Raw genomic sequence first — 20,308 nt, 5'->3', positions numbered from 1 at the left:
TGCTGATTTAAATATGATTCTAATATCTCTTCGTTTCTCAGGAATCAAGCATTAAATGACATTGAAAATATATATCTAATGAAAAAAGTTATCGAATTCTCTCATTTTTAAATGGATATATTTTATCCCATGGGAAATCTGATTCAGACTTTGAATATGTAGCTAATGGCCACAATCTTATTTTATCATTTGGCAATGTCGCACATTTTCAATTAATGGCAAAACAATTTGTTGGATTACGAACGATATATGAAGTATATCAATTGGTATTATATCTGCTAATTTACATGTTGAACAAATATGTTATAAACTGTTAAAAGATGATTTGAAATTTTTATTTCATATCAAACAATACGAATAGTAAAAATGGAGAAAAGTTAATATTGAAGTATGATTTTATGGCAGAACAAGCAAAGAGGCGTTGGATGATTATAAGGCCATGGCCAGTACGGCCTTTCTCGAGAGTGCCGGAAGGAGATTTGAAAATTTCGCTTCCGTTATAGAATATGACAGATTCTAAATCATTTCTTGCGAAACTACTTCCCCCACCGCCGCCGCTGACGTCTACACCACCACCACCACCATAATAACCACCTCCTCCACCTCCTGACGATCCTCCTGAACATCCATTTGCGTTACCGCCTGTCAAAAAACCGCCAGGAGTTGAAACACAATAAAATCCATTTACATTAAAAGTAGTCCCAGAACCACCTTTATATTGCGTCCCACCTCCAGCATGATATAGATTAAAACTAAAATCTTGTCCTTCTTGTCCTGAATAACCCCCGTAGCCTCCCGAATTTTCTGTTTTTATCCAAAATCCAGAACCACCATCAGAGCCGGCCGCGATAAGAACATCAGATATATTATCATTTACACTGACAAACGTCGATCCACCACCTGTGCAAGAGATATTGCTATCAAGACCTACAAAATTAATTCCAGAATTATAAAAATTGGAGATGAGTTTTTTAGTGTCGCAGTGACCGTGACTGCCAACATAAACATTCAATTTGGTCTGATGTTTGACATCGAAAACTCCTTCTGTGTATGCACCAAGACCAGAACTCTTGTTGTTGATACAGCCACCCTGCGCGCCCCATACCCGGATGAGGTACTTAGATGGTTTTAGGACAACGTCTTGCTTTGCACCTGTGTATTCAAAGAAGTAAAGAATATTTCACACCTTAGATTAAATATGAATCAAATATTGCATGATTTCTCAAGGACAAAGCTTAAAATGATATAAAAATACATTATCACTAGCTAAGTCATCAATTTTAAAAATAATATTTTCTTTTGAATACGATATATGAACTTTGAGTATATATTCAATTATCACCATCTTTATAAAAGCTTGCAAACATCACCTATTTGTAATATCTGATATAAATGATCATAGTTTCGATAATTTTTATTTCATATCAAACAATACGAATAGTAAAAATGGAGAAAAGTTAATATTGAAGTATGATTTTATGGCAGAACAAGCAAAGAGGCGTTGGATGATTATAAGGCCATGGCCAGTACGGCCTTTCTCGAGAGTGCCGGAAGGAGATTTGAAAATTTCGCTTCCGTTATAGAATATGACAGATTCTAAATCATTTCTTGCGAAACTACTTCCCCCACCGCCGCCGCTGACGTCTACACCACCACCACCACCATAATAACCACCTCCTCCACCTCCTGACGACCCTCCCTTGCATCCATTTGCAACACCGCCTGTCAAAAAACCACCAGAAGATGATACACAGTAAGTTCCCTCATAATCATAAATACACTCAGAGCCACATTTATCTTGTGTCCCACCTCCAGCATGAAACAAATTATAATAAAAGTCTTGACCTTCTTGTCCGATATAGCCACCATAGCCTCCGGGGCTTTCGGTATTATTCCAAAATCCAGAACCACCACCTGAGCCAGCAGCGATAAGAACATCAGATATATTATCATTTACACTAACAAATGTCGATCCACCACCTGTGCAAGAAGGAAGTTTTGAACTTCCGACAAAATTAATTCCAGAATTATAAAAATTGGAGGTGAGTTTTTTAGTGTCGCAGTGACCGTGACTGCCAACATAAACATTCAATTTGGTCTGATGTTTGACATCGAAAACTCCTTCTGTGTATGCACCAAGACCAGAACTCTTGTTGTTGATACAGCCACCCTGCGCGCCCCATACCCGGATGAGGTACTTAGATGGTTTTAGGACAACGTCTTGCTTTGCACCTGTGTATTCAAAGAAGTAAAGAATATATCACAATCTAGATTAAATATGAAACTTAATTATATATTTCAATCAAGTAGATACTGACATATGGGCCCAACAAATAAATATTGATATCAATACTGTTTAAAAATATCTCATTTCTAATTTTAAAATTAATTTCTTCTTAAAATGCAGAAGAATCTTAATCTTAAGGTTTAATTTTAAATCTGTTTATGGATTTTATTCAGAAAGAAGATTAAAAGAAGAATTAAGAGAACAAAAAATAAATTCATCATAATATTTGGATGCAAAGATAAAGAATACATTAGTCTTCATGCCTTTCATCAGTTCCGTCTTGAATTGTTTCAAGATTTGGTATCTTTCCCCATTTCCTGAGATGAGCTGTAATATAATGGAATGTATCATCTGGATTTTGTATATGTGGCCAATCACCACCATCCTTCATCAATGCTTGTTTGCATCCTTCAATTGCAATTGATGGCAAAAATTTTTCTTGGAAAACAAATCGCTTATCAAGAGTCTCTATTGACATAATAGCTGCTAATTCACATCTTGGATTAATTTGCAAGTTAGTTGCCTTTCTAATTTTAATTCTTGCCTTTAGAATCTCAGCTATTGCTTTATCAAGTTCATTATCAATAAAAACAGCAGTTGGGGATGGATTTTCTTTAGGGTATAGTTTCTTAATTTCAGAGTGTAAGATTGGTTTGGCTCCTAAATCTCCCAAAATTTCAATTACAAATCCTGGCTTATTGTAAACATCTGTAGATGTAAAAGCGTTAATTAACGTAATTGATTTAATTTGAGTCTCAAGTTTTGGATAAGATGCGATTTGTAATGCGTAAAAACCTCCTAAATCAGAACCTATTAGATGCGCCTTTTTAATGTTTAACTGAGCACAAAACTGATCAAAACCTTTTGCAAGTTGTTTATACTTCATATATTCACCTAAATCTAATGCGAATGCGCGATAACCTTGTTTAATAAGTTTATCAAGAATATATATAGATGAAGAGCATGTTTCATATGTTCCTGGCAAAAATACTACTGCTTCTGGGTCATTTTGATTTCCGCCACAGCGATATTGCCACTGAATGCCGTAAACTTTGTCGAATTTGTATTGGATAGGATGAGATACTGATAGATTAAGCAGTATTGGATCATTAAAGTAATCTGTAAGCTTATATGGACATGTCATTTTTTAAAATCTTTGTAAATAAAAAGTGAACGTTTAAAAATTTGTAAATGAAATGGAATTAGAAAATCTGAATAAAAATCAGGTTTATATACTCCAGAGATTCGCAAAGAAAGCAATTCATAATTTCAAGTTTAGGAAATACAAATGCGCTGTTAAAATCCAAAGATTATTTCGTTATTATTTATATAAGAAGCAACTAAATGAATATATTAAGTCAAGAGCAGCCATTAAAATACAAAGATTCTGGAGAACTATTTTACGCCAGAATAGTGAATCAGAAGAACGAAAAAGAAAAAGAAAAATTATAACAGGAACTTTAAATGCAGATCTAAACGGAACTGGAATACCACATCGTTCAAAACGTCGATTTATTGTACCAGAACTTCCACCTCCATGGAAAGATCAAAATATGAGAAAATTTCGAGATGATCAGATAGATGCAATGCTAAAAGAACGAGAATCATTATACAAATGGGCATACAATCTTGTATCAAGTATACCTAAGAAATTATTTAACAAATTTGATATGATCGATCAAATCAAAAGCAAAAATACAGAATTTATGAATAGACAAGTGCAATCTAACTTCTATTTGTTTACGCCATACTACAGACATAATATTCCATTTGCAAGATGGTTCTATTTTCATGAACCTTCATACAGATTATTTGTTGTTTGCAGAAAGAGTGTTTCGATGCTTACAATTCATGAAAATGAAACAGATAATGAATCATTTCATATTGAAGCCGATGCAAATTTAATTGATTCTGCATTCGACAAATATTGCGGCAGAATTTATCTTTTGTTTGATGATTGGACAATTTCCGTTTTTGAACATGGAAACTTTATCAAACCAAAGAGAATATTGTCCAAACCAACTCTTCTCTGCCAAAGGAAGTATCTTTATGTCGATAAATTTGGATATCTTTGGCTTTATTGTGGAGTCACTCGTTCTAATTATGTTTTATTAGATGCTTTGACATTTTCACCATTATTAGATCAACACATCAAATTACCAGATGAATTACCACTTGGAGAGATCATTCCTTTGTTCACAAATGGAAATCCAAACGGATATATCGTTTACGATATCAAATATTCGAAACCATATCTCATGAACAGATTCTGGGAAATAACTTATGACAAATTTAATGACTATGGTGATGAAAACACACAAATCTTCATTTCCAAGGAATTTCTTGTTAAATATGGCGGAAATAGCTGTTATTTTGTGATATATGATAGGAATGGAGAGAATATTACTAAGAGACAAACAATTAAATTCGAAAGTCCTGTCATAAGTGTTCAATACAACAGAAGGAGACAACTTTGGATTCTTGGAATGACAAATGCAAAGATAAAGATTTTGGCATTGGCAAGAAAACAGTACCAAGTTGTCATTCCAAAAGAAAACATTGATCCAAAACTCCAACCATTATATGAAGAAACATTCGCAGAAATATTAAGCCGTCCAAAGTACGGAAAAGATGATTTCGTTGAAATTTGGGAACACAGAATGATTTCTCCAGCAAATTATCTTAGAGTTATTCAATTCTCTACAACAACATTTTTGGTTGTTACTTGCTGCACAAATGGAGATGTGAATTTCATTTTCATGGTTATAATTGAATATCCTGTGAAAGCATATCAAGTTCCATTGATGAAATTACCACCATTTTTCACATCTCCGCATGTAATTTGCAGAAGAATCTTTGACGAAGACTTCTTCAAAGTTTATCCACTTGTTACAAGATCAAGAGTTCAGTTTGATCGTGATGCTTTGTATAATCAACAAATCAGCGCTGAAGTTGAAAAGAGATATAATTTATATAGACTCAAATCAACACCAAATCCAGAATATGCAAAGATAATGTTGCAAAGCCCTTATAGAAGATGGATCAAGTATTTGACAATCTTCAAAGATACCTTGTCTGTTTATGAACTCTATAACATCATTTCTAAAACAATGATGATGAATCCTTCAATTGATACAACAGATAAATTCATTCATTTATTGATTTCAAGAACAAATATGAAGAATTCAGCAAGTGTTGGAAAGTACAAATGTTTGTCAGGATTGACATTTAATACTCAAGATATCATCATTGGTTTAGAGGCAGTGGCAACACTTTTGTCTTCTGAATTGAAAGACTTCAACATTTTCAGAGAAAATATCCAAACTTTGGATTTGACTTTCCCAGCATTTTACATGAAATCTGCTGCCAATGAATACAATGCATATGTTATTCATAGGCTGAACGAGATCGAAAACATCATCAAAAACAGAATCAAGATGTCTGGAAGTCCTCCCGCTTTGTATCTTAAGAAACAAACGAAATTTGTTGTTATTCCAGACATTTATCCGGAGATTTCGAAGCCAATTATGCTTCCAAAGTTAATCGAGAAACCATATGGATTAACTCCAAATCCATTGTTCGAAGCATACAGATACAGATCACACAGAGATTTTGACATCCCATCGAATAATGTCAAATATTGCTCTTATGACAAAGAAATCGAAAATGCGGAGATTATTCCTCTCAAAGAAGAAATTCCAATTGACGAATTAAGTATCAATAGAGGAATGGGACATATCAATCAATGCCCCAGCATTGTTTGTATCTCGAAAGATGGAATGCAGTTGATGCAGCAATATCCGACTGGATATGTTCCTTTGGCTTATTTCCTTGAAAGTGATCATTTCACAAGAGGAAATCCTCAGAATTTCTTAGTTGCAAGATATTGGTTGATGCAGATATTGATTATTATTGGATCTTTGCATAAAATGAAGATTGTTTTGAGGAGCTGTCTTCCTTCCAATTGGATCATCTCCCAAGATGGATCAACTGTCCAATTATTAACTTTGGCAGATGCAAAATTCCCTGGAACGAAACCTCCAGATTTGCATTGGAAAGAAAAATTTGAATATTTCCTTCCACCAGAATACTTTGATGAAAAACAATACACATCAGCATTTGATATTTATCAATTTGGTGTTTTGCTGCTTATAATTTTCACTGGTCAAGTTCCTTCTTCTTTCCATGCTGTCCTAAAGAAATATCAGAAATACAAGAAAGTTGATATCATCCAAATTCTCAAGTCTCCTCTGTTCTACTATGATCCAATTGAATCTTTAGATTTTCATCCATTTCCATTCTTCACAGCAAAGAATGATGTTCTTCACAAATTGCTCGAAATTGATAGCATTACAAGTCTCTTTGATATTGTTACTGCTTGTCTTGATTTCGATCCAGAAAGAAGGCCAACTGTGAGACAATTATTAGATCATCCATTCTTCAATATTCCATTAGGATTATGCAACAGAGCCAAAGCAAACGCTGTAAATATTGTTCACAGTACACCTTACTCAATATTTGTCAGCGCTATATTTGGAAATCTTTGCAATCATATCGAGAATGAACTGAAAATCAATCCAGCTTCAGCACCAACTCTCTTGACAGCTGTTAACATTTTAGACGCATTTATCAATCCAACTGATTCTAACATTCCTTTCCCAATTGAAAACCATTCAACTGCAACAATTGTCAATGAAGTTTTTGATCAAGAATACTTCGATAGAATTGTTAATTATGTTATCAACTGTTTAAGTTTAAGATTTGAAAGAGGAGAAGATGTCAAAGAAGATGCTGCTTTTTCAGCTGTTTTGCATTTATTCCATCAATTCTTCAGATCAAGAGTTATTTCAAATGATTTATTCATTAGAGTTTTTCCAAGTTTCAAGAGAATTGCAACTGGAATTTGGGGATGGCATGAATCTCATGTTCTTTTTGCTTTTCTACATCAACAAATGAAACCATTAGTTGATTTCTTCTTCCTCAAATTATCGCCAGATGTTCATAAGAAGATGGGAGTTTCTGAGTTTTATTGCAAGAATTTTGTTCAATTTTATGATAATCTTCGAGATTTCTCACTTGCGTTTGAAGAGAAAAGTATCAAAAGATACACTTCTGCTTTATCTTTCATGAAGATATTCATCGAAGCGTACAGAAATGATGATACAAGGCAGTTGTTGTTTGATTTTGGAATTTCCCATAAAATTGAACAATCATTAGTTTTCTCAATTCCACCAGTTAGATTGGCTGCATTAGAACTTTGTAGTGAAATGCTTTCATTTAATGCTCCAGAACTATATTGTGATTTCATTTTCACAACATTTGCATATCATATCGAATCTGGCGTTCAACCATTTGCTGAGAAGCAATCAATGATTGAATTAACGAGAAGATTTATGCTCTCTAAATCTTTCAATGTAATTTTATCAATGATGAGATCAGGAATAATCGAAGCTTTATTAAGTTGCACGAGTTCATCAGTTCCAGAATATTCCCAATATACAGTTTGGGGATATAAAGAAGAACTTCCGATTTTCAGACAAGCAAGAAGCGCATTAACTGATATTTTCAATAATGGAATTTCTTCAATATATGCAGTTGTCATTAATTGCCCTGATATTGTTGACCAATTAGAATCCCTCAACATTATAAGCTTCGATGCAAAGAACTTTAGTTCTATGATAAAGAACATCGAAACTAATAATGTTATTGAACCAACATTAATTACAACAATGTCAGTTGCTGAAGTTTCTCCAATCAGTATTGTTACTTCGATGACAGGACAAACATCTCAGGCATTCCAGGAATCAATGACTGTTGTTGCTAAATATCTTGTTCGAACTGGTGTCAAAGAAGTTTCATTACTGAAAAGCGTTATCTCTATTTGGGAAAATCACAAATGGGATTTATATACTCCTTTATTTGATTTCATCAATCGAGAATTTGCAAATTCAAACAGACAAGATTGTGTCCATTTAAGTCTGAAGATTTTGCAAAGACCGACACTTCCAGAAAGCTTTTTGACCATTCCAAAAGCATTCATTAATTCTGCTAGGACAGCATATGAAAAGATAAAAGCTGCTGTTAAAAAGCGAAGTGTTGACATGAGCATTGTTGAAAACTATCCGAGTGAAAGAAAATGGAGGATGACAATGCTTTCGGCAATCTTGACATGTACCGATAGAAGAGTTCCATTAGTTCTTTATGACGAAGGATTTGCAGATTTCATTATAGAATGTCTTAATACTCCTGTCAAACTTGAAGTTAATTTGAGAGTTGTTCCTACATCATTTTCAAATTACAACAGGACATATCAAATCAGGAATGAAGCCATCCAGTTTATTCGCATTGTTTGCACGAAATCAAGACATGGGGATTCCGTTTTATCAAGTTTGGTTTCTCGAGTTCGAAATGGTGGTCTTTTACAACGTGAGGCTGATATGCTTCGTAAAATAGAAGATCGAGAATATAGGAAGACATGTATTTCACTATTACAGGTTCTCTCTGATTCAGAAGAGTACTTCAACATCAATTCTATCATTGTCAACTCAGATTTTCTCATGGAGTTGAAAGAAGAGACACTCGTTGATTGGGAGAAATTCCAAATTCTGAAAAATGCATGGAATAAGAGCATGGATAATGTTATTAATGTTTATGGAAGAATCAAATGTCTTTATGACTCCATTGAATAACATTCTTTTTAATTTTTTGTTTTGTTTTGTAAATTTTTAGACTTTTTATATCATTAATAAGCTTTAGAAGTTTAATATCTATGTACTTTCAAAGTCAGAGTATTCTGTCAATTGAAATAAAAATCAAATACGTTAATCGTGTACTGTTGTCGGTTTGCCAAAGCCCTCAGTTTCGATCAATTGAAGTTTAAGGCAAAACGTTTCCATCTATCCTAATGATAATTGAATTACCCAATGATATCAAAGTAAAATTTTGGCATAATAAATTTAAAAAAGATATTGAAACAACAGATTGACTAGTCAATCGAATATGGAAATAGGTTTGACACTTTTTACGGGCTTATATAATAAGCCCGAAAAAAGTATCAGAACCTATTAAAACATGTATTCACACTTTATATCGGCTTGAAGCTTCTCAGAAAAAGTGTGAAACATATTTTGAATATGCCAAGCACGATGGGAACAATTATTTGGATTGATCATATATTGATATATTACCATATGTCCATAAAAATCATGGAAAATTATCTCGAAACTCAAGGGAAAAAATGTGCGAGTGTCAAACCGATTACAGTGCACTCTTAAATTTAAGATCAAAAAATTGACATTTTATTTGTTCTTCGTTTTAAAAATCATTCTTCAATAAGTGATTTTTTCATTGTTATTCTCATCACTATTAATTGAATTCAAGTATGAAGATGAACAACAAACCATACTTATTGAAGCAAGTCCAGCAGAATCAATTGAAATCCCGAAAAATGTAGTCAAAATAAAAGATAGCACAGTGAAAGATCGTCTGATTATTACACAGCGTCCACTTGAATCTCTTTGTAATGTATTAAAATACCTAAGTTTCGAAACAGGTTCCTTATTGGAAACACTTGGTATTGGTACATTTTCATCATTCACAAAGCTCGTAAGTGTTAATTTGAGTATGTGCAATCATTTAAAGAACATAAGTTCTGGAGCTTTTCAGAATTCTAATTTAAATCAGATTTTTCTTCCAATGAATGGAGAATTATTAAGTATTGATTCTGCGGCTTTTTATAACTCTAAACTTAAAAATATTACTATTCCTGATTCTGTAAAATATATTCGTGGACACGGTGATAATGAAGTTATAGGTGGAGTATTTTGCTTTTGTAAGTCTTTTGAAAACATAATTATTTCAGAAAATAGCCTTTTGGCTTTTATTGGTTATGCCGTTGCCCAACTCACACCAGTGAAAAATATTTTCATTCCTCAAAACTGTATGATCTCTTTGGGAGCTTTTAACCTCATGGATAATCTCACCATAACAATAGATCCTAGAAATCTTCATCTGAAGATGTTTGATAACTGTATATATAGTTTTAATTTAAATTCTTTATATTGGATCCCAAGTTATTATCAAAATAATTTTACTTTCAATTCTAATTGTCATGCTATTGAAAGTCAAGCTTTCAGAGGTTATAGAACTAATAATGATTTGGTGATACCAAAAGAAATTACAACTATTAAGATAGACGCTTTCTATCAGTGCTTATGCAGATCAATCATCTTTCAAAATGATATGTTTGAAACACCAAATTATAACTTATTTTATGCTTGTACTTCCGCTATTAAAATGCCAGAAAAACTTAGAGTAGTAAAATCTAGTGTTTTCGAAAGATACAATGGGAACAGCATCGAGTTTTATTCGGACTTGCAAATGATTGAAAGTGAAAGTTTTATTAATTGTTCACATTTGGAAACTATAAAATTTAACAAATTAAATAGCAATATGATCATTGATTCAAATTCTTTCTACAATTGTGCAAATCTACAATATCTACTATTTCCTTTTGATAGCAGTGATATAATCACATTCAACTTAACATGTCTCAATCGTTGTACTTCATTCAAAGGTATTAAGTTTTATCTAAATATCCCTAGAAATATTATGAATTTTAATGCTGATAAGAAAATCATTGAAATCGAAATGAAAGCTTCAAATTCAAAGGGAATTTTTATTGATTGCGGAAAATTCCATATCAAGAATCTCTAATTTTGTAAGCAAATTCACCAGCTTTTGAATTTTTATTAAGTTTATCTACATACAACTTTTTGAACTCATCAAACTTTTCTTCCTCATGATTGAACATTTTGCGAATCTCAGTTGATGGTGTTACATCTTTATTCCATTCATCAAGTTTTGAAGCTTCCTTTTTGACTCTACGAGGCCAAAGACGGTCTACGAGCACACGATACCCATCTGATTCTTCTACAGGCTGGTAAATAAGCTTTATTTTTAGAACATTCATATAAATGAAAGTTTGTGAAAAAAAATTTCCCAAACCAAGGATACCTTTGAAATTATTGATTCTGAGAATATTTCCCCAACTTTCCCTGTCACAAATATTTATTGTGCATTTGTTTGGAGTAATTATTTCCCTCCAACTTTGTATATTGTATAGCAATTTTATTAATAGAAAAATCAATTGAGGATGATGTTTGTTATGTTTTTGAGATTTTTCATGCTCCCAGGTAACATAGAATAAGGAACCCAAATATTTTTTTCATTTGAGAAAACATACTAACTAATAATTAATTTTAATATCTCATTTAATAATAAAAATTTATATCATATCACGAAAATAAGTATTTATAAATCAATCATAATTAAGAAGATGACGCATTATGAATGAAATCCATTGACTTTGCTGGGGATTTTCTTCATCAAGTTTTGATATAATAAACTCAATTGGAACATTTGCAAAAGATGTTGAATAGTCATTGTTGTTAATCTGGGAACATAAATTGCGCTTTAATGCAAAGGTTAAATCCCAAACTAATCGTTTCTTCATTTCCTGAACATCTTCTTTATACTGATCCAATAAACGAGATTTTGTGTCAAGTTCTTCAATGCTTGGAATTGCATAATCATTTGATTGATCATTATAATCGTTATTTTACTGAAATAGTCGTATCAAGAGCCAATATTGATGTTACAGTTGTTTATCATGAATTGAGATGTATCTGTCTCTTTAAGAAGTTAGTATCTAGTAATTCGGTACCAAGGGTCTACGCCCCTCGGAACCAAAATTACTAGAATTTACAAAAACCGTTTGACACGTTAAAATACATTTGACATTTACAAAAAATAAAAAAAATATTTTTTTTTAAAAAATAAACTTAAAAATTAACGTTAAAATTTTTGACACTTTACAAAATAAAAAATAATTTTTTAAAAAATAAACTTAAAAATTAACGTTAAAATTTTTGACATTTACACAAAATAAAAAAATTAATTTTTTTAAAATAAACTTTAAAAAATTAACGTTAAAATTTTTTATTTATTTTTTTATCATAGATTTTAACACCCAGAGTAAAAAAATAATTTTTTTAAAAATAAATTAACTCAAAAATTTTTTAATTTCTGTATATACTAAATTTTTCATAAATGATAAAATTAATTTTAGGGTAGATCTAACCCGACATCTAACCTCATTTCTAACCTCGCCGCTTAGCGGCTCAGACCCTTTGGGTCTCATGAATTTTCAACAGTAAATATGCTGGCATGATTCAGGAATGTCATCACTATCATCATCCACATACGTTATAGATTCATACCATAAACGAGCTTCACGGGAGATGAGAAGTAATGAAACAATAATTAATAATTTATTAGTAAAATTCATTTTATATAAAAATAAAATTTATTATTTCATTCATCTGATTTTTCGAATTCTTCTAACTTCTTCTTCAGTTCTGCTATATTATCTTCATATAATTTAATCTTTCTCAAAATACCATTTTTATCTAATGGCTGCTTAATTTTTCTAAATTGAACTCTACCATATTTCATTTGATGAACATAAAAACCTTCTGGAATAGTTCCTGATTTAATGTATTCAACTAAAAACTTTTGTTTTGTTGCTTCAGTAATTTTAGTACTCATTTTATTAAAAGTAAAAAATAAAAAATATTTTTAAAATTAACTTTATTTTTTATCGTCGTCTTTTCCTTAATTCCAGCGGATCAACTAGGTCGGTTGAAGGTCTATTACTTTCTTTATAGTGTTTATAAAGTTTATAAGCCGCCATATGATAAGGATAATTAAACCATAAATACACTTTACCTAAAGTTTTCAATCGATTATATAAATCATTATTGTTAGGCGTTTCAGGTGGTGCAGGGTATTCGAGAACATCTCTAACCATTTAATTACTTTAAAACTCTTGGTTTCTTTTTAGTTTTTAACAGTTTCTTTGCTTTTGCGATTTTAGCTAAAATATATCTTCGACCGTAATGGAACCAATTAGAACCTCCTGTTTTAGGGTCAAAAGGTCTTCCATAACCGCCAGGGTCATATGGTGCGACTGCAGTTACTGGCGCTGGTGATGGCGCAGGTGCTGAATTAATCGGCGGTGCCTCAATTGGTGGATATTCTGGCTGTTTCTCCTTTTCTTTAAGTGAATTTAATTTAAACTCTTCGCCATTCAACTGACCTTTAAAATCTTTTAGCTGCTTAGATATTTCATTATCTTCACCTAAAGGGTTTTGCGACTGGTCAGCAACCCAGTTACCTAATTTCTTTAACTTTTCAGATTTTAATTTTCTGGTAGCAGCTCCCACAAGCATTCCGGCATTATTTTTTAAAGCTTTTGATACAGCTCCACCAGTTAAACCGTCAATAGCTTTATAACCTCCATACAAAGCTGATAGTGTTGAAAATACCATTTAATGCTTATTAAAATCATTTCTCATAATGATTAACTCATAAAATTTTTCATCGGAGCTAAACGTTAATGAAACTCTGACTTTTTCACCACTGAACCTCTTTATTAGTTCATTAATTCTATCAATTATATTAGCACACTCACTTACATCATCAATGATAGTAATATCATCACAAATTATTTTTACATTTAACGACGTCATTTATTACAAATTAATTTCTTCTATTCTTTAAATAATTAATAAAAGACCTAATACGTGTGAGTGGTTCGCGGTTCCTTTCCTGTGTCGGGCTTGTTTGAATCGGTGTAGATTTTTTCAGACCTGTTGGAATAAGATCAGCCCCGGCAGTTGAATTAATCGGTGTTCTATATAAATTTCTATATAAATATGGTCCCGCTACAGCACCAGCAGCTAATAAAAGACCTACAGGAATTACAATTCTATTATAATTCCGCGGTTTAGGATCTTCATCAAAACTAGCCCATGCGCTTTCAGTCGTTGAACTCATTTATATATAATTAAATTTTAATAAGCGATTAATATGAGTTCGATAATAATACTATCTTTTCTGTCATCAGGAAGGACAATATCTTTTAGGCTCGATGGTTCAACTAATTTTATATTAAATTTATTAACATAATTAGTTATTGAATAATGCTTCGGCGGAGAATATAAACAGTTTGATAAACATAAAATAGAATCTTCAGCGAATTCACTTATACTTGATTTAATGATTGCCGCTTCTCTGGACCAAACACCATTAAATGAAATTGATGTTAATAAATAATCATCATTTTTAATGGAAATTGATTTTGGTAAGTACTCCAGGAGGTCATTTAATGTTATCTGTTCTGCTCCGAACTGAGCAAATCGATAAAAGCATTCATCATTATTAATTCCTGTAATCTCTTGAAAATTTTTATTCGTGTATATATTTTCAATCTCATCACCGACAGCACCATCTTTTAAATCAAATATGAAACCAGCTTTTGAATTTGAATTAACACGAAATTCTATTGAATTAGTTTCAAAACTATAAAACATATCAACTTCATTAGGTTGAGGATATCCGGCACCTTTTAACTGTTCAATAAGAACCGATTTAATCTTTTTATTAAATGCTGTCATATCATCTCCTGTGTCTAAATCTATATAAATCTGTAAATCATATTGATGATTATCTCTTATTATTCCAAAGTTATATAATTCAATGGTTCGTCCTGCAGGAATGGTTTTTATCTGTCTTATTTCAATTGCTTTTTCCAGTGTTATAATCAACCCAGTGTTTAGGGTATTCATAAATGTATTCACCATTGATTATTTTAAACGGTTGTGAAAATATGTGCTCATAATAGATTTTAATACTTTTATCATTAAGACTGGGAACGGTATTAACAAAATTTCTGACTTGCATTTTTAATTATAATAAAATGAAACATTTATTTGAAGAAGTAGATGAAAAAATGAATGAAAAATCTGATAAACTCAATAGTTCATTAATTCTTCCCTTCAGTAAGGATTATCAGTTCTGTTCAAACGGTGTGTATTTCTATTGCGGAAAAATGGGTTCGGGAAAGACTTTTAATTTAATTCGTCATATTTTAATTACTGAACGTTTAGGTCTGATTCATATTATGACCAAATCATTATATCAGCAACTTCAGATTCAATGGATTCAACAGCGAAGACGTTTATGGTAAAGTTCAGGCATCAGTAATTAAAGTTCCAGATAGCGAATTAATTTCTTTTCTTCAACATATATAAGAAGAAAGAAGAAATATTATGCAATAGTTGAATTTATACAATCAGGAATGCAAAAGACCTCGGAAGAAATGGAAAGAATTATTGATAAACATCATTTGAGACAGCAGGATGGTACGTATGATATGAAACGATTGACAAACTACATTCTCTCAAAACTTTCAAAATATCCTTTTAAAAAATATCCATCAAACACTTTATTAGTTTGTGATGATTTCGCTGGTAAAGGTTTAGTTTCAAAACCAGATTCACCATTAGCTAATTTAATACTAAAGTCAGACATTATCACATGACTGTTGCAATACTTATGCAACGTGGAGGTTTTTAGCTTTAAACATTAAACGTTAATTACTGATTTCGTTATATTTCAAGGTTTCTCAAAATACGATATAGAATTAATTTGGAAGCAATCAGGTATAACATTACCTTTTGATGAAATCTGGGATGCTTATAAATCACTCATTTCACCACGTTCATATTTAGAAATTCATATAATGACTAATACAATTAATGTTAAAAATATACCTTGGGAAAGACCAACATTATTTTAAAGCTTTATTTTTAGATGAGGTGTTGTGAATAGATTCCATCCATCTCTATCACCATTTCTGTTTATATTTTTGGTGTCATTCATGTCCACACTTTCTGGATCAGTTAGTTTTTGAGGATAAAGATTAGAATAACTGTTTTTAATGATGGTGCTTCACCTTTTAACGCATAAACTCTATTACTTTCTGCATATTTAATATTTGAACCACCAGAACCATCATTAACGTAAATAGTAAATGGTTTATAATCGATGTTCATATTTCGACTTCTGCCTTTTTTTCTTATTTAACACTCAACATCTTTATAAACTGCGCCCGTTTCAGTGAATTCAACAAGATTTTCATTTTCAAGTTTCACGTTTAAACCTTTATCAAAGATATTATTCATTTTTATAGTAATAAAAGGTTTTTATTCTCTAGAAAATGAGAAGTAAATCCATCTTAGCCGGTGCAGTGAATGTTCCTATTGAACCGACTCAATGTTGATTCAAGAACGACAAATAATATTATAATCAAAAATTACAGCTCCGAAAACTTGAAAGATAAAGAGCCAGACTGAAATCCGTTAATTTAAACACAGCTTCAAACAAACGCTAACAGTGAAGTTAAGTTAGAATATCCACCTCCATTAGACCATATATCGAGATGCTCAAGACAATCCATATTCAACTATTCAAACTAATCCTTCAGATAACGTAGACCATTACCTCCTTAATTTATACCAAACAATATTACTCAAAGACGATAAGAAGCTTTTGACAAATCTTATTAGTAAGAATCAAATAATTTTAACAAAGGAGGATTTAGAAAATGTTATATCAAGAATAACAGGAAACAGTGCGTTATTGATTATCTCGACCCTGAAATCGAATGTTGCGGTCAATACCAGTATTTATGAAAATCGGTAATATTAGAATAATCGAAACACCAGGAACTACAGGAGTTGAGTTTAAGTATAAATATTCGAATGAATACACAAAACTTTCAACAGAATATAAACTTTGCTTGAAATATGTTTTAACGAATTAATTTAAGATTTATATTTTTATCCTGGCTCTGTTCATCATCTAGTCCATTAGCTCTTATATTAGACCAAAAATCAACTTCTATAGTCATTGCACAGGAGCTTTAATTTCAATTGGTTCGCCTTGAAAATCAACTAATCTAAATGTCATATCTTTTAAATGGTGTGGTTGAATTCGAACCCATTTTCCTTCGTGCCTTAATAAAATCGGAAAATTAGGTATAAATACAGAATTAACGGCGTAACAGAACGATTTATATTCTATTACAGCATTTTTATTATTAACTCCTGAAATTCCTGTTACATTACTTATTTTTGATTCAACATATAAACAGTTTCCATAACATATGTAGGGTGCAGATTTCATTTCAATTATATATTTCTGATTTTCAATAGAAGATTTTAATGGTAATTCTTGATGATAAGCACCTAGTAATAAACGTGCTCGATGAGTCATATCAGTAATTTTAAATTCTTTTTCGGAACTAAATTTTATTATTCCTGAATCAGTTAATTCACAGTTAAGGGCTCTGTTAAATTTTTCATCAATGAGATCATGAATCTTTTTCTCTAACGTATCAATATCATATTTATTTCTTGCTTTAAAATGAATTTCAGTACTAATACCATCAATTTCAAATGTAATGAAATCGTTAGTGTCTGTTATAACAAATGAAGCGATAGTGCTAAAATCAAGAACTCTGAAAGCTAGTGGTTCATTCTGAAGACCAAGGTTAGTTTGTAATTTTAATGTCCCGTAATCATTAGGATCAGTACTTTGCAAATAGAACAACATTTTTATTCTAATTAAAAATATGAGTATATCCGCATATTCTTATGAAGCTGATAGGGCGAAAAGATTAATTTTCGGTTCATACACTTTTTCATTTAATGATGAATGTTTAATTATCACTGACGGAAAAACTGAACATTATATATCGTGGAAAGAATATGAAAAATTTATTCCAATATTAACGCCATGTACAATGCCTTTTATAAAAGACGGAGAAATTATTGAAAAAGATAATACAACGGTTTATAGGTCTGTTTATGAAGCATTAGAATATATGTTGAATTATAATCCCGAAAGATTTGACCCAAGCACTACGCCATGTGCAATGCCCTTTCTGATGGACGGTAAAATTGTAAGGGTTCCAAATTTAACGGTTTATACAGCTGTTCAAAGCAATTTGCAAAACATTTTAGCGAATATCTTTAATTCAGAAACTACAGAAATAAAATTACCGTATATAACAGATGCTAAAGAAATTAAATCAAAAACAACAACATTATTTACATCACTTAATGATTTAATGACTTATATAATTAATACTCCTTCACCAACTACGGCATTTGACCCAAACTCAACGGTTTGCAGTGTACCTTTCATTAACGACAGTTCATTAATTGAATTAAGGGATTCAACAGTTAATGAATCATTAAAGGCTTCATTAATGAAAATCATTGATTTTAACTCATTCATGAATTCATATAATTCATTCATTAATGTTTCATACACTTCTAAAGAAGGTGAGCCAAAAACCATCGATAAAATGGTGTATGAAATAAAAGCATCAATGACGAAATTGAATTCGTTAACTTTTGACGGTGATAGTTCCGTTAATAGCATGACATCAGGAAAAACGATTTTAACGAAAGAATATTTAAAATCTCATGTTAGCGAGTTCGTTGAAATTGAAAAAGAAGGTGGAATTAAGTTCGATCCACTGGGTTTCATTTTCGACTTAGCGAATGCGGGTGTTAGTTTCGCTGAATAGACAACTATACAGAGTGAGATAAATGCAATATGGACGTTTTTGGGGTCGAAAGCGGGAATGGGTGAGCTTGTAGATGCTGCAAGAACATTAGGTGAAACGGGAAATTTTGTAGATGGTTTTAAAAGACTTGTTTCAAATGTTTTAACAAACACAAAGAAATTATTTAGATATACCGTACATAACGGACAGATTTTCGAACAGGTAGCAACAAACCCTCCGGTTATGGCTGCGTTGATGATGGCTAGAGACATAAACGAAGAGGAAGAAACAGAGGAACAACAGGATACGGGTCAGGTTATTCGAGACATTAAAAACGTGTATCCTGAAGTTATTGATTTATTTAGAGGTGTTAATGATTTGATTTCAAATCATTCTATAACCCTTGATGAAGAGAATAAATTAACAGATTATATATTTGTCATTATTGCAGAACTAATGAAGCGAATAAATGAAAAAGGTATTGATGATATCATTAATGTCAGCGATGTAATGATGAAAAGAAATTTTGACTCATTATTTACAGAACCGAAAACAGAATACAGTCTTTATGATGTAATTACTGAATTAATGAAAAAGATTAATGATAATAAGAGCTCTGGCGGAAGAGTTGAATTAGAAGTGAATGAAATTGATGAGAAATTAGATAGTAAAGCAGATAAAAACCATGTTCATTATATAAGTTCAGATGAACAGATTATAACGGATTATCATGGATATTTAACACAGGATGAAGAAGTGAATACGGAAGATGTTAATGAAAGAAGATATAAATTCATTCGTGCTGAAGGTTATGACATAAGATGTGTTATAAATTATGATACAACAGGTAAAGCACCAGAAGCATTTGATTATAACGATGAAATTTATGCTTCATACTTCTTTGTTAACGATGTATTAGTTGAACCAAGATTTACTTTGATGGTTAAGTCAAAAATAACTGTTGAAGATGCTATTAAAAGTAAAGCTGATGTAAATCATATGCACCCTGAGTTAAATCAAGAAATAGTAAACTTAAGGCATGATTTAATAACAGAACATAACGACATAAATTCACTTCAAACTTCATTAGACAGTAAAGCAGACAAGAACCATACACATGAATCCTTCACAACTGTTAGAGCAGACGACATAATACTGAACTTTGATTTGGGTTCAAGCGCACCTTTAGAAAATCCAAGCACTAGCGTAAAAGACACGCTTAACAATTTAGATAACAGTTGCAGGAACATTGAAGGTCATGTCAGAAACTTTGAAGCATATGAACTACCAGCAATGTTAGATAAGAAAGCCGACAAAACTTATGTAGATGAAAAACAGAATATGCTAAAAACAATGCAATAGATTATACAGAGTGGACGAGGGAATGGGTCAATGAAAATTATGCGAAGAAGTCGGAAATGAATGATGCAGTTAATGGTAAAATAAATGAAAGATTTTCGAATATCGATTCATTAACAGTTAATAACATTCAATTACATCATCGGTTACCGGGTCAAAAGAATGTGGAATATAATAATCTC

General features: G+C 31.6%; 9 protein-coding genes and 4 pseudogenes across 13 annotated transcripts, besides 1 other annotated feature; 6 read left to right on the top strand and 7 right to left on the bottom strand.

Annotated features, from left to right (window-relative positions):
• Nucleotides 1-334: 334 nt before the first annotated feature.
• TVAGG3_0811040 (glycine-rich protein family) lies at nt 335-649 on the bottom strand (the record flags this gene model as incomplete). Its single annotated transcript, XM_051247718.1, has 1 exon — nt 335-649. The coding sequence occupies one exon, from the start codon at nt 647-649 to the stop codon at nt 335-337; it is 315 nt and encodes a 104-aa protein (XP_051083193.1).
• Nucleotides 650-1,414: 765 nt separating this feature from the next.
• TVAGG3_0811030 (glycine-rich protein family) lies at nt 1,415-1,825 on the bottom strand (the record flags this gene model as incomplete). The annotated part of the gene is made up of 1 exon (XM_051247717.1): nt 1,415-1,825. The coding sequence occupies one exon, from the start codon at nt 1,823-1,825 to the stop codon at nt 1,415-1,417; it is 411 nt and encodes a 136-aa protein (XP_051083192.1).
• A 613-nt stretch (nt 1,826-2,438) lies between these two features.
• TVAGG3_0811020 (acid cluster protein 33 family) lies at nt 2,439-3,436 on the bottom strand (the record flags this gene model as incomplete). Its single annotated transcript, XM_001583414.1, has 1 exon — nt 2,538-3,431. One exon carries the CDS (start codon nt 3,429-3,431, stop codon nt 2,538-2,540), a length of 894 nt encoding a protein of 297 aa, XP_001583464.1.
• A 47-nt stretch (nt 3,437-3,483) lies between these two features.
• TVAGG3_0811010 (serine/threonine-protein kinase PIM family) lies at nt 3,484-8,976 on the top strand (the record flags this gene model as incomplete). Its single annotated transcript, XM_001583413.1, has 1 exon — nt 3,484-8,976. One exon carries the CDS (start codon nt 3,484-3,486, stop codon nt 8,974-8,976), a length of 5,493 nt encoding a protein of 1,830 aa, XP_001583463.1.
• Nucleotides 8,977-9,583: 607 nt separating this feature from the next.
• Nucleotides 9,584-11,587, top strand: TVAGG3_0811000 (ribonuclease inhibitor domain-containing protein; the record flags this gene model as incomplete). Its single annotated transcript, XM_001583412.1, has 1 exon — nt 9,983-11,002. The coding sequence occupies one exon, from the start codon at nt 9,983-9,985 to the stop codon at nt 11,000-11,002; it is 1,020 nt and encodes a 339-aa protein (XP_001583462.1).
• Nucleotides 11,588-12,661: 1,074 nt separating this feature from the next.
• Nucleotides 12,662-12,895, bottom strand: TVAGG3_0810990 (uncharacterized protein; the record flags this gene model as incomplete). Its single annotated transcript, XM_001583411.1, has 1 exon — nt 12,662-12,895. The coding sequence occupies one exon, from the start codon at nt 12,893-12,895 to the stop codon at nt 12,662-12,664; it is 234 nt and encodes a 77-aa protein (XP_001583461.1).
• Nucleotides 12,896-13,186: 291 nt separating this feature from the next.
• On the bottom strand, nt 13,187-13,373 carry TVAGG3_0810980 (annotated as a pseudogene). The gene has a single exon. A coding segment is annotated over exon 1 (187 nt).
• A 515-nt stretch (nt 13,374-13,888) lies between these two features.
• TVAGG3_0810970 (uncharacterized protein) lies at nt 13,889-14,185 on the bottom strand (the record flags this gene model as incomplete). Its single annotated transcript, XM_001283391.2, has 1 exon — nt 13,889-14,185. One exon carries the CDS (start codon nt 14,183-14,185, stop codon nt 13,889-13,891), a length of 297 nt encoding a protein of 98 aa, XP_001283392.2.
• Nucleotides 14,186-14,205: 20 nt separating this feature from the next.
• Nucleotides 14,206-20,308: part of a mobile genetic element that runs on past the window's edge.
• On the top strand, nt 15,141-15,989 carry TVAGG3_0810960 (annotated as a pseudogene). The gene has a single exon. A coding segment is annotated over exon 1 (849 nt).
• On the top strand, nt 16,410-16,762 carry TVAGG3_0810950 (annotated as a pseudogene). The gene has a single exon. A coding segment is annotated over exon 1 (353 nt).
• On the bottom strand, nt 17,045-17,806 carry TVAGG3_0810940 (annotated as a pseudogene). The gene has a single exon. A coding segment is annotated over exon 1 (762 nt).
• On the top strand, nt 17,826-18,788 carry TVAGG3_0810930 (organellar and viral DNA polymerase type B; the record flags this gene model as incomplete). Its single annotated transcript, XM_051247716.1, has 1 exon — nt 17,826-18,788. One exon carries the CDS (start codon nt 17,826-17,828, stop codon nt 18,786-18,788), a length of 963 nt encoding a protein of 320 aa, XP_051083191.1.
• On the top strand, nt 18,846-20,129 carry TVAGG3_0810920 (keratin-associated protein family; the record flags this gene model as incomplete). Its single annotated transcript, XM_051247715.1, has 1 exon — nt 18,846-20,129. The coding sequence occupies one exon, from the start codon at nt 18,846-18,848 to the stop codon at nt 20,127-20,129; it is 1,284 nt and encodes a 427-aa protein (XP_051083190.1).

This window comes from Trichomonas vaginalis, chromosome VI (genome assembly GCF_026262505.1).
Source record: "Trichomonas vaginalis G3 chromosome VI, whole genome shotgun sequence".
NCBI lineage: Eukaryota > Parabasalia > Trichomonadida > Trichomonadidae > Trichomonas > Trichomonas vaginalis.
The sequence above is the reverse complement of the archived record's forward strand: the minus strand, read 5'-3'. Positions and strand labels throughout refer to the sequence as shown.